The sequence below is a fragment of the Camelus bactrianus genome, chromosome 6 (assembly GCF_048773025.1).
Source record: "Camelus bactrianus isolate YW-2024 breed Bactrian camel chromosome 6, ASM4877302v1, whole genome shotgun sequence".
NCBI lineage: Eukaryota > Metazoa > Chordata > Mammalia > Artiodactyla > Camelidae > Camelus > Camelus bactrianus.
This window is the reverse complement of record NC_133544.1, coordinates 12,459,251-12,472,901: the sequence shown is the minus strand read 5'-3', so window position 1 is coordinate 12,472,901 and position 13,651 is coordinate 12,459,251. Positions and strand designations below refer to the sequence as shown.

The following is a 13,651-nucleotide window of genomic DNA, read 5'->3' as shown; positions in this document are numbered from 1 at the left end:
GATGTGCACAGGATTTTCTGAGGCAAGGTCCTGGCCCAGGGCCAGCCTGGGAGATAGTGGTTAGTATGGTACCTGGACCATTATCCCATTATCCTTGGGTAGCCCTGGCCTCTGCCTTCCCAGTCTTGATCTGGGTAGGTCTCACCCCACACTCTTGCACCCCTTAGCCAGGGCTAACTGCTACCCCATCTAGACCTGCCCTTTCCTGCTGGTGTCTTATGTCTCAAATTCCATGACTTGTGACCACCTACAGCTCCAGATGCCGCCTGGCAGGGCCAGTGCTGAGGCTGGGATGCCTACGTGCTCTGCCTATAGTGAGCTCTTGCCTGCAGCGTCTCCCCAGACAACAGATGCTCCCTCGCCAGTGAGTTAGGGAGGTTGTACCCACTCTGAGTGGAGACCTCAAGACCTAGGGCGCCTAAGATCAGAGCTTAGGCCCCCTACCTTTCCCTGGGTCCTGGCAAAGTGGGGCCCCCTGCCGCATGCTTGCTAAGCCGGCCAGCTCGGGGGGTTGGGGAGGCCTGCTCAGGTTCACTCTGGTTCTTGATCTTTACCATGCACTCTGCTGGCCTGAGTCTTTGGCTTCACGTTTGGCCCCAACACCTTCATACGCCCTCTCTTCATGGTGGCAGGAGGGCGGCTGAAGTTCCAGCCTCACCAATCAGGTTTAAGTCCAGCAGGCGAGCAAGAGCCTTTCCTTGCAGCTCCAACTGGACCACTTCAGGTCACATGCTCATTCCTGATCCTCTGCGTCCAGTGAATGCTGGATGCTGATTGGCCAGGCCTGAGTCGCACACTCCAATCCCAAACAACATGGGGAGAGATGAGAAAGGTGAATTCCCACACTAAAATCAGAGCTGGACCTCCCAGTGCCGAGGGCTGACCCGTCCAGGGCGGTCCCCAGGTGCCGCTAGCTCCCAACCCCAGGAACTGAGTCTCATCCTCTCTCGGGTCTGTGGCCTTTCATAAATAACACAAGCCATAGGTCCATTTAAAAATCATTTTATTATTAACATCATCTTTCCATTTAGCCAAGTGTCTGTCATGTATAAGGAATGTCGGTAAATATTCCATTTGAAGCTTCTTTGTACATATTTCCATCGATAAATAAACTCTGAATTCACATAAAAAAGTTAAACTTAAATAACTCATATTTCCTTCTCTTGTAACAGGCATATATTGGTAAAATATAAATATTCTTGGACTCAGGCTTTGTTCTAAGTGAGGATAGTAATTTATCACATGGTACAATTATTGACAACAAAACCAAGAAATTGTCAGCTGGTGTCCTGGCTTAGACTAGAACTGAGGTGGAAAACAGAAAATTCACATTTGGTTTCTGGGCCAAGGGTAGGGCAGGAGTGGTGAGGGGAGGAGAGAACAGTTTTCTTTACAGCTCTGATAAAAATAATCTGTTCTGCCACTGAATTTTAACTTTGAATATATTCTTCTACATTTGCTGATTAATTCCATAATTTTACTGAAAACTCAGATGTCAACTAACAAAATATGGCACATAATCCATTTTGAACAATGTCAGATTCAAAAACTATCATTGGGCTGGCAAGAACAACAGAAATGCACGTGGAGAGCGATGATCGGGGGTTGGTTTGGTTAGTTCACTGCGGTAAATCGCACATTCATCGGGGCCTCCGTGTGGCAGACTCGTCTGGTCCCTCGGCACCCAGGCAGGGCCCCCTCGGCCTAAGCTGCAGCGAGGGTGGCGGTGCTGCTCAGAGCACGCGGGGGATGATGGTGAAGGGCACCGCGGGGCTGCTGGCCTCCAGCTCCAGGGCCGTCAGGAAGCACTCGGTGGCCGCCGCGTCGTTCCCCTGGGCTTGGAGGACCTCCCCGAGTCCGTTCCAGACCTCGTGGGCTGTGGAGTTCACCTGTACCGCGTCCCGGAGGATCTTCTCGGCCAGACTGTAGCGGCCCAGCTGATGAAGGATCAGGGCCTGCAGAGACAGACAGAGACAGTCAGAGAGATGACCGCTCTGGACTTCCAGCTGTCCTGGAGTTCCAGCACGTTCCTCGCAGGTAGGCATAAGTCTCCGCTGGGCTGGGCACATGGTAAGATCAAGTTCTTCCTGCACTCAGGATTCAGAGTCAAAAGAATCACTTGAACCATATGAAGTTACCAATGTTCAGCCATTTTTGAACCATTAAAATGGCAATTTCAAATGTTTCACTCAGGAATGAACCACGCAGGAACAGCCACGGTCTGTACTGACTCACGGCGTCCTGTGGGTAACCGCTAACACCTGCCTGCACAGAAGAGTGTCTGCCATCTTTTTTTTTTTAAACTAAAGAAATACCATTTGTGGCATTAGTATAACAATTAGAACAGAAATTTTCTACTTGCTCATTGTCCTGATGCCCCTGATCTCACTGTCCCCTGCTCAGCCCAGGCTCGGCCTCAGCACAGCTGTCATTTTACAGTTTTAATCATGGTGTCTATGTTGGTTCCCCAAATGTTTCCAAGTTGTACATCTCCACAACTGATGGGTTTGTACTGTTTCATCCAACAGACAGACTCTCATTTACTCAACCTCTCCCTCACGGTGGGGACATTTAGACTGTACCCAATCTCTCTTCTGCTATAAATCACCCCATGAAGAACATCTTTCCAGACAGCGCCTCTTCACTCTTTTAGACGAATGGATTTCAAATCATTTTTACAGCCCTGGAAACCTTTGGTTAAATGGAATCTTAGTGAGAACAGCCACATATTGTGGGTACAAATAGACAAAAAGGAACTGCTGGGGGTAGACAATGGGGGAGGGGCCCAGAGTTCCCTGTGGGCTCCTCAGAGGCCCTGGACGAGGCTCAGTGGAACCAGCTTGACGACCATTTGGAGGGTCTTCCTTTAAGGGCAGATTTCCCCAAAGGGGCATTACTGGGTCAGAGAACAAGATTCTTTAGGGTTCTCCAAAATTTTGCAAATTAAGTCCCCAAAGGGCTGTGTCACATTTTTAGCCATTTACAGAGTTTCAGTGGTTGGTCCCCCGCTGTCCTTCCTCTTTAGTTTTACTACTTTTGTTAGAGCAGATTGTCTCTCCTTATGGAAAGCTGTATTTCTTCAGCAACAATTGAGGTTAAGTATCTCTCATGCCTATTAGAAGACATTCACCTGCTATCATAATTGTCGAATCTGTTTTTGACTTTTGAGATTCTTTTTTCTCCTAACAAAAGGTTTTAGTTTTTAAAATTGAATTCATTGATCCTTGTTTATTTATTGGTTGCTTCAAAGCTTAGACAGTTATCCTTTCAAAGAACTGACACACCTTGGATTCCATTTTTTGTGATCTGCCCTCTCCCTGTCGTTGTCCGCCTTCGGGCAGACAGGAACCTCAGTGGATCCCCTCTACTTGGCTGGACACAAACCAGCTACTCACCCTCCCCTCGCTCTTGCAAGGCACTGCCTCTGTCACACAGTGAATTATTCCACGAGATGGGGCCTCCTTGAATTTTCCAGTAAGCACAGCACCTCCCTTTCACATCAGCCCTGGGCTATTTGGATTTCCTTCTTCCACATCAGGATTCAACAGGTGGGATCAGAGCCTTTCCTCACTGCTCTCTGCTGTTAGTATATTTTCTGACGGTCTTGCCCTGTACTATTCCAGGTGAATTTAAAAACCATTTTGCGGATTCCCTCTGGGAGTTGTACTTGCATTAAAGCTCAGTGTGTGAAGAAGCCTGACATCGTTACAGTGTTTAGTCTTCCTGCCCAAGAATGCGGCCTGGCCCGCTGGTCCTTCAGCTCTCAGCCAAACCTCCCAACCTCAGGTGAGGTTTCCCCAGTTTTCTCAAGCCTGCCCTTCACCAAGGGGGCAGCACAGGGGCACAAACTTGCCGCCAGAGGGCCGGCTGCTGCCAGAGCCACAAGTCATGGGCACCATGAGCACCGGCGCCGGCAGGCCCACTCAGAAGAGCGCTGGCCTGCAAGATGAGCTCCGAGGGGTCCGGGGTGCCTTCAGCAGGCAGTGTCCAGGCCTGAGGGCTGTCCAGCTGCCCTCGCCCCAGCGTGTGGCCCTGGGGGTGGTGTCTGAGGCCAGAGGAGCACCGAGAGTCACCGGCACCCGTGAGCGCCCGGCACAGGAGCCATGGGGCTGACACGGGAGGAGCTCGTGGTCAGAGGGGTGACGGCCTGGGAGACCCACACCCCAGCCGGGAGGAGGGGCAGTTCGGGGAGCCTCCCTCAGTGAAGAGGAGGAGGCCTCAGGCTGACGGAGGCTGCGGGGACAGCAGACTTCAAGGTCAGGCCCACCCTCTCTGAGAGGAGAACTGAGAGGGAACATCGTATGGTTCCCTTTTTATTAACATCTACACACGCCTTAACACTGTCCACGCTGGAGTCCTTGGGTAGGACCAGGCCCTGGATTGAGCCTGCAGAGCTGGGGGCTCCCAGAGGGGAACCAGGGCCAGGCAGGGGGGTGGCTCCCCCTTGAAGCTTCAGAACAAGAGAGAGAGCAGAAGTTGGTGCTCACAATTAGGACTACCCTGGCTTCTGGAATGTGCTCTCCTCAGACTGCAGTGAGAACTGCTGGGTTTCAGTGGCCTTTCCAGGCTGGTCAGGGTCAGGTTCGCAGGGACCACCGGTGAAAGCCCCCCACCCCTACCTGTTTGCACATGAGGCCACCTTGGGGAAGCACTTCCCGTCTCCACGGGGTTTTCTCCGCACAGCTGTCTCCCCAGAGCACCCACTCCCTATCCACCCAGGAGGGATAAGGGAACTGTGAACCGAAATCAGGGGCAGACGTTCAGTGTGGACCCGGGCTCCCTGGCAGGAGGAATGTTAACAGTAGCAGCGAGTGCTAGCAGTGTTCACGACACAGAGGGCACTGCTCTGGGTGCTTACTTCACCCGGGGACCCCTGTGCAGTTTCATCACAGGCGTGGCTGGGACGCACCAGCACCTGCGTGCAAGGCCTGCTGTTCCTGCTGCGGGAAAGAGCCCATGGCTGGGGAGCACCTGTTACGTGGTGGGAAATGTACCCACGCACTGGGTCCTCCTGCTCCCACCCTGCAGGTCTCCAAGAGGCTTGGTCTCTTGACCAGGGCATCCAGCGGGCTCCCGCAGGGCTGGGCTGGAACCCATGTCTCCCAACTCTTAGAGCTTCCCTTGAGGGCCATTTGGTCATGGGGTGCAGAGTGGGGTAGTGGGTAATCACATCCATGTCCTCGGGGGGCGTGCCCCCAACTCCGGCCCTCCTTTAGAGAAAATCTGATAGCTGGACACCCTCGCTTCCCAACCTCAGAGGTCAGGCGGGAAGAATGGGGTCGCTTTCCTAGGAGGTGAGGGCTAATGAGCTCCTGATGCCTTTCTCCCAGGGGAGGTTACCAGCCTGCACTTACTCTAGAACATTCTGATTTAGTCAACAGGGAAATAAGAGTAGGGAGGGGAGTCTGGGTAGTGGCAGCAAACAGCAGCATTTAGAGGTTGCAGAAGGGGCCCCATCGTGTTCCTTCGAGGCAAGACTTTCTCAGTGCATCAAACTGTTGAACACACACACCTTTTCTGAGTGGCTCTACCAGGCAGGGAGACACAGATTGTGTGTTTGGCAAATGGTGATGGGCACAAGCCGCCTGGTAAGCCAGAAAGAGGCGTGCTTGGTTACTTGGTGCAGGTGGAGAACATAACTTAGGTCCCACTGGCTCTGCGGCTGTAGAAGCAGCCCCATTGGGCACTATGCTCGGTGCTTGGACTTGGCTCACCTCGTATCACCGCCACTTTACATACAAGGAGACAGGTTCAGAAAGGCCAGGCTTCCAGCCCAAGGTCACAGGGCCAATGAAGGCCAGCCCAGGTCTGCCTGAGCCCAAAGCCGGGTTCTCCGCACCATGGCTTCTCACCCGCTCGCTGCTTCCTCTGTCACTTTAAGAGACAAGCCAGGTTCCCCTCAGGCACTAACCCAGTTACATCTGAGCAACAGCAAACAGGAACCTGCCCTGCTGTCTCTCCTTTCCATTTTCTCCAACCACTGACGGCTGGCTCCGTCGCTCCTTCCCACGGTTATGATGGGGAGATGGCTCCTCTCCAGGGCACAGCTTTTCTCCTTTTTTTTCCTGCTGTTTGGGAGCATCCAGTATATTCACTCAACGACTGGGAGGCTCCTTGTCTCCCTTTGTGATCTTGAGGCTCGGGATGGCTGCAGATGCCAAAGCACTGGGTAGGTTGGGGAGGGGGTCCTGTTAGCCAGAAAGTGGACCAATGAGACATGGAGACTCAGGAGGACCAGGGCCTTGGACCAGCGAGGCCTGGAGATCACTGCTCTCGGTGGCAATGACCTGTTTTTATCCTGCTGAAGTGGGGACAAGGACATTAGTCCTTTTGCCAGGAATTTTGTTTACAAAGTGGTAGACTGCTGAATCTACCCTATATGGGGGGTTCCAGGGTACATGGCAGGGCCACGGGCACCCCCCAAAACACCTGCAGGAACCCATTACCCTCAGCACTGGGCAGCTAAGAGCCTTTGTGATTCGGTAGTGTTCCAGGGTTCTTGTGGGCTTGGAAATTTCCAGCCCATTCCTGGATTTATATTCCAAATGTAGGAACAGGCTACCATTTCCAGATGACCTTGAAGCTTCCTGAGCAATCTGTTTAGTGGAATTAATTCCTAAAGCTGGAGTGGCTCAGGGAGACATCACAGACTTGCCAGAGGCTGCCAGCTCAGGCTTGGCAAGGGAATGAAAAATCGGTCTCTCCCCAGTGCCCCAGTGAGCCAAGAGCAGCTCAGAAATCAGTCACACAAGGAGATCAGCCAGAGCAAGCTCCAGCTGGGGTCTGAGTCATAGCTTGGTGCCAGCATTGCGGGCAGCTTGGCTGGAGGTGGGCTGGGACCTGGACATGCCTGACCATCAGGACTGACACACCTCCCAAGGCCCTCTAAGGTGGGAGAGGCCTTCCCTGGCTTCGATGTGCTCTTATGCCCTAGAACCCAGATGTCCTTTCATTCTGCTTCCTCTCTTCTCCAAAGATCAAAGGCCTAACTCTCGAGGCTGGCATTTCGCTGTTCTCACCCCAGCTGGATCCAGCGTTCTCCCAGTATGATCTCTTGGTTCACCCCAGCTGATTTGTCAGTCCATGTACTTCTGCAGGATGCAGCCCCCAGCCCCCTCCCACCTCCCCAAGCTTAGTCAGTCTCAGCCTGGACCCTCCTGCTGGAGCTCTGGTCCATCTGCCCAAAGCCCTGACGATCCCCATTCCCCTCAAAGCCCAGGCCACCATGCCCCCTCTTAGGCGGTGATACTTGGAGGCACATGGCTCCTGCCTTCAGCCCTAAGGCTGGCAAGAGACAGAGATTTCGATGACTGATATATTTCATTACCTTAATAACCACCCCACGCCCAATATCAAAAGCACAAAGACTCACTGAGTGATTGCCCAGATCCCAGCCATGTGCTGGGGACACAGGTATGGGCAAGAAGCAGGAAGTAAGTGGCAGAGCTGAGATGTGAACTCTGCAGTCCGGGCTCCTAACGCTGGGCCCGCTCTCTTTCTCTTGGAGGGGATGTGCAAATGGGCCCCCACCTTGCCCTGCCCTGCCATCTCTGGAGCCAGCTAGGGCTGGCCTTCAGGGAAGACGGGAATCACTGAGGAGGTAACTCATTAGTTCCTTTCTTCAGACACAAGTGAAGGCAGTTTCCCAAGCTTGTAATTATTATAATCAGGTGTTTTGTACAAATAAGATCTTGGTGATGCACCAAATTGGAAATAAGGGATGAAATTAAACCTGTTATTTCAAATGAGACAAAATGGACTTGGCTAGTCTGAGGACAATTAGCATCTTCCTCATTCATGTCTTTTTGTGTGTGTGTGATAATTGCTGCCCAAGGACTAAACACCTTGCCACATGCTGAGGGCACCCGTGCAGAAGCCCTGTGCAGGCTCAAGTACCCAAGGAAGGCTTCCTAATGCAGCCCTGGCTCTGATGAGCACCCCTGCCCATGCTCCCAGGAGACCAACAGCAGGGCTGCAGGACAACAGCCCCTTGGGGATTTTAGGCATCCCCGTGGTGCTCTGACCAAGTGCCAAGTCAGCCCTTGAACATGGGTTCAAGGCCATGTCGCAGACCCCTGCTGGTCCCCCTAGGAGTACAGGTACAGGGAGATAACATCTCTGCAAGGAAGCATCCTTCCCAAAGCTGAGTGATCGCTAGAAAAGAAGTCACGTGGCCCCGCTCCGGTGGGACCAGGCAAACAAGTGGTCTCTCTCCATACGGCTGCTGCTTTTTCCCAAGCCTAATGCTTTGGAAATCAAACATCCTGGCAGCAGGATGGAGATGAACAATTCCCTGTGCTTTCCACGCTGGGGCCTGGCTGCTGCTGCGGACCCCGGGTCAGAGTGCTGGCCTGGGTTATGTAGAGGCTGCTGGGCCCCACCAAGCCCAGGTCAGGGAGTAAGTCTGGGGTCAGGGGTGGGACTGGAGCAGTTAAAGATCTTCCTGTCCCATCCCGGGATGGAAACTCCACCACCACACCACTGCAGGGCGCGGGGGTGGAGGGCCAGGGGCAGTGTGGTCAGGAGGCTCTTCCCAAAACACAAATGATCCTGCAAGGACAAATGCTTGGATCCATCAGGATCTACTCATCTTTAGTGTGTAAAGGATTATAACCAACGTACCGTACATTTTCCTGATTGCAAAGTGCTTTCATAACTGTCCTGTGAAACAGGTGCCACATTAGTCAGGGGCTTATCTCCATTGCTGTGTCCCTACTAGGCTTTGCTGTGAGTGTCAGGGGGGCAGGCACTGGGTAAGCAGTGGTCATACCTGCACTGCTAGGCCTGGTGCCGAGCAGGCAGACAGTCATCAGGGCAGAAGGAATAAACGCACAGACACCAAATATTTAAGAAACAAGAACAAAGTTGAAAGCCACCACTGACTGAATCCAGCTCTGCCCAGCCCAGAGCCCGGGCCCCTGCCCACCACAGCAGGCCTTAGAGAGGGTGAAGGATTCCCCTGGCACCCATGAGCCAGGGGCCCCACCCTGGATGGGGGCTGATGACCAGACCTGCAGCCTTTCCCAGAGCCTGGTCTACACCTGAGTTGCTGGGACCATTCAAGGCAAACCAGTGCCCCGAATGCTTTGGACAAAGATACGTAAGCCTCCTCCTGGTGGAATTTCTGTGGTCAAGACCCCGGGATTGTGATGGTAGCTAAAGGAAAGCCTGTCTCCTCAGCTTGTCACTCTTGGGGACAATGACAGAGCTGCTGAGTTGGTGCATCGGGGTTATCAGGACGCAGGCTGTGTGCACCCTGGCCACTGCTGGTGGCTCATGTGTTACAGGGACCCACCGACAGCAGGGGAAAGGCCTGGCGCTCTCTCAGAGAGGGCAGAGAGTAGGTTAGGAGCAGGGGCCCTAGGCCCCACAGAACTGGGTTTAAATGCCAGCTCCTGGACAATTGCCTCTGGGTCTCAGGTGTTTTCTCTGTATAATTGGGACAAATTCTGAAACATAGGAGAGCAGTGAGGCCTAATGAGACAGAATTTGTAAAGTGCTCCGTGTAACAAGCCTTCAGTCAATGGGTCTCATCATCAATATTACGATTACAAGCGTTATCATTACTCATTACTGCTAACGACCAAGGGGAAGGGAGGACTTCCGTGATGCCCAGGGTTGGATGGCTGGTCACTGCCGTCCCTGACTCCCTCTTGACTGGCACCCTGTAAGAGCAGGGAGCATCTGAATTGCCTTCGTAAGTGCACCACCTAGACCAGGCCCGGCACATCCGAGGTTCTTGGGGAATGTTTGTTGAGTGGATGGAAGGATGGACGAGGGGATGGTGTGGATGCTGTGTGATGGTGGGAAGGGGGGAAGTGGGCATGGCCCCTCCCAGTGCTTTTGACTAATGAGCCCCTCAAAAGTTCTGGCCTCAGGTCACCCTTGTCCACACTCCCAAGTCAGACCCACTCACTCAGAGCCTTCTCTGCCTTCTAGGGACAGCAGCATGGTGGCCGGGTGAGGGACGGGAGCAGCCCCGGGGGAGAAGGCGCTCTGTTCACACCGGAGTCCGGGGCAGCCACTGCCCGCCCCTCCACAGGCTGTCTGCTCACACACTGCAGATCTGACGCTGCTCCCCAAGAAAATGCCAGAAACTACCACAGACTTTCCAGTCCTATATTATAGATAAGGACACAGAGGGCCAGAGAGGAAGGGAGCCTTATTCAAGGCCACAACCCCTGGATGCAGAGCGAGGCTGGATTCCTGAAGATGCCGGGAGGAGAGGGCCTGGTGTGGTGCCAGCATGTGGCAAGTGCCCTGTGTTTCAGACTCCAAGCCCAGTGCCCTCAATCCAGTTGCTGACCGCTTGTCCTGCCAGGGGTTATGTGCACAGCAGAGCGAGAGCTTTCTGGAGGCCCACCAGACTCCCAGGAGTGGCTTCCAACACTGGCGAGGGAACAGGGACCCCACACAAGCTCCCGCCCTTTCCCAGAGGCTGTTGGTTGATTGGTCTGAGATGGCACGAGCTGAAATGTCAGCATCGAGCGAGAAAAACCAGCACACTCACGTCACCACCCCTTTTCAGGTATTTGCATTTTCCTTCTTGAGGATGCAATCGGTCCAAGAGAAGCAGAGTGGTGGTGGCGGTGGTCTCAAAAAGTCTTTTAAATAAGAATATAAGTAGAGTGCAAGCCAGTGCCACTCTCGAAAGACCACAGGATTTCCTTGGAGCAGCTCTGAATGCCAAGGCGGGGGCTGCCCTCACCCCCCTCAAGAGCATTTTGTGGGTGCAGCGAGGGGGCCGCCCCGAGCCCCGCCCTGCTTTCCCACAATGCCTTGAAAAGGAGTGGAAACGAGCGGATGGGGGTGGTGTCCAGCTTCTCTACCTGGATCCCAGCAGCTCTGGGTGAGGCGTGGTCTACACTGGGCTCTGTTTCGTGTTTCATCTCTGTTTTGAGTGCTTAAAATCACACCGGCTTGCCAGGGGGCCCAGTGTGTGTGTGTCCTGGCAACTACGGTAGCCATGGAAGGCCCGCCTAACCTGGCCAGGAGTCCCAGGGAGCCCCATCTTAGGTGTCCTGCTGATGCTGAGGGCGTCTGCAGCCCTGCCTCCTAGACCCCGGTGCCTGCCAGAGCTCCAGAGTGGGGAGGGTCAGCCTTCCCACTAGGCCAGCAAGAGAAGGCCCCCTGGGAGTCCTGCGACTCTGCTTTCCTCTCACCAGATCAGAAGTTTTGGGGAGGCACTGGTGTGAGGCTAGTCTTTTGTTCCAGCCACCTTATTCAGTTTGACCCGTCTTCCCCAAAGGCCAAGGCTAGCCATTCCTGATGAGCCAGGGGAGAGCCAGGCATGTGGGTGGCTGCTGCAGCTGTCACCTGGGGGTCTGAGTCCCACCAACCGGCCCTGGCCCTCAGGTGGGAACAGAATGTTCATGAGGCCACCCGACCTTCAGAGCAACAAAGGACGGCTGACGTCCTGTTCCAGGGCCCTGGACCAAAGCGCATGAAGGGGAGGGACAGTGAGGGCTGAGTGGCTCCGGGGGAAGGCCAGGTACTGGACAGTGACCTTGAGGAGTGGCTCCTGACCGGAGTCAACCAGGATTGAGAAGGGCTGGGGGTGGGGGAGGTGAGCGGGACACAGGCTCCCATGGTAACTGCCTTTGTTCACCTATGACGGGGCTGGAGACGGACATTATAGGAAAATCTCCTCGCGTCCCTGTGGCCTCCATCCTCCACGACCACCCAGTCTCCCTGCTCCAATGTCAGAACCAAATCATGGGGTGGCTCCTTCCCTTACTCCCCTTCAAGTCAACCAGGCCAAATGCCCCATGTCCTCAGGTAAGCATGGGGGTGCAGCGCCCCAGTGGGGGGCCCCATGGCCCAAGGAACTAAAGAAGGGACAGTGATGCTTCTGGTCTAGGGCAAGGGAACAGTGGTCTGGGTGCTGAACGGATGCCCTTGGAGGCGTTTGCTAAGCAGCGTATGCTGCGAAATGGCACTTACTCTTCCAGAAGGGAGGAGGCAAAGACCCCCAGCCATTCCCCTCCCTCCCCCAGAGGACAGCCAGACGTGGCTGAGCGGCTGCCTGCACCTCCGTTCACGGGGACACCTGACAGCTATAGGGGGCTGTGCTCTCAGGGGGCCCCTTTCCAGGTCAAATGTTTTATTTGAAGAAATAAATGCCTTCTGGGGGCCAGGCCTTTCTAGCATTGTACTCAACTCACAAGGAAACAAAACTCAATTTTTCAAAAACCTCTTATTTTTTGAAGCTAGCAGCCAACCAGCTCTGGAAGCAGAAATCCTCAGGGTTAGGAGGGAGGCTTGGGCCTCTGCTCTTTGACACATAAGCCCCTGTTGCAGGCCCTGACAGGCAGCCTCCCACTCTTGCTTGCACCCTCCAGTGACGGGGAGCTCACCACTTCTCTGGGCAGCCCACGCTATTTGTGGGCAGTCCAAACTGTCAGTTAAAAATGTGGAGACCTAATTAGGCTTTTTATCTAATTTCTACTCTTTGATGTTTGCTGAGGACTCTGGAGTCATGCAGAAAATTTCCCTCCCCTTTCTATACCACAGCCCTTCAGGCTCTGATGAAAGCTTCCAGAACTCTCTCTCTCTCACACACACACCCCCACCCACCCACACACACACACACACACACATACACACACAAACACTCCAGGGCTTTGGAGGAATGGTAAGTTCAGACTTCCCATCTTCCTGCCCCCACCTCACTGAATTCTGCTGCTTAATGCAGCACCCGAAGGAGACCTCACTGTGGGTTCAGAGAAAGAAGACTTTAAGCCCCAGGAAAATGTGAGCGTGGCTTTTCCTTTCTTTTTAAGCATTTGATTGGCAGAATCTCTTAAAGCTGCTTTCTTCTGGGGTGGTTTGGAATATTCTGAAGAGTTCATCCTACAATTAGCGGAGTGATGGGCTGTCAGGTAGTAAACACCAGCAGTGAGGAGGGGGAGGTCTGGCCCTAGCCCAAAGGGCCTGTCCAGCCCGGAGTGGATTTCGCACAGACTTGGGCCCCTTGGACCCAAGTTTCCTCTGGCCTAATTTCTTTGAAACTGGGTACTTCAGCGTTGTTGCTGAAATATCTGCAGACTGCAGTGACTTTTAGAGAACAGTCGCTGGGGACTGGTGGGACATTCAGGGGAGGGACCACAGCCGGCCAGCCAGCAGCTTCCAAGCACCAAAGACCCACAGCCTGTCCCACCTCCAGCAGACGTCCAGAGGGTGCCCGGGGGCGGTGCAGAAGAGCACACGAGCATCCCCAAAGGGCACGCCTTATGTGGGAAAGGGGGCCCTGGCGGGCGAGCACTCTGCCCAGGTCACAGAGTGAGCGGGGAGACAGCACCCCAGGTTCCCAGGGAGGGGCTCTCTCACTTGGCTACCACCAAAGCTGTTTCTAGTTCTTTCCTCCCTTGTGCAAACTTCTGTTGAGCGCCGTGCTGGGCGCTGGGAGCTCAGAGGCACATGCTGTCCCTCTGGCCGGGAGGGATTGGTTTACTGTGGGTCCTGCCCCAGATTGAGAGCCCCCTGATCTGGGCGGGTCTGTCATTCACAGGTGGAGGCTCAGCACCTAGAACAGAGCGAGGCTGCTGGAAGGAGGATAAGGGGGGACATTACAGAAGATAACATGATGCTCCTCGCTCTTTTTTTAAAGAAACGAATGGGAAGCTCATAGTTGGGGTGACTGGCTTATGGC

At 54.1% G+C, this 13,651-nt stretch overlaps 1 protein-coding gene across 7 annotated transcripts in view; it reads right to left on the bottom strand.

The window, feature by feature from the left end:
- Positions 1–986: 986 nt before the first annotated feature.
- TTC7B (tetratricopeptide repeat domain 7B) overlaps positions 987–13,651 on the bottom strand; it is a 225,336-nt gene continuing 212,671 nt past the window's right edge. For all 7 annotated transcript variants that reach the window (XM_074365147.1, XM_074365148.1, XM_074365151.1 and 4 more), the window contains one exon: positions 987–1,955. In XM_074365147.1, coding sequence (XP_074221248.1) covers positions 1,734–1,955 — 222 coding nt within the window. In that variant the 3' untranslated portion in view covers positions 987–1,733. The remainder of the gene's footprint in view (positions 1,956–13,651) is intronic.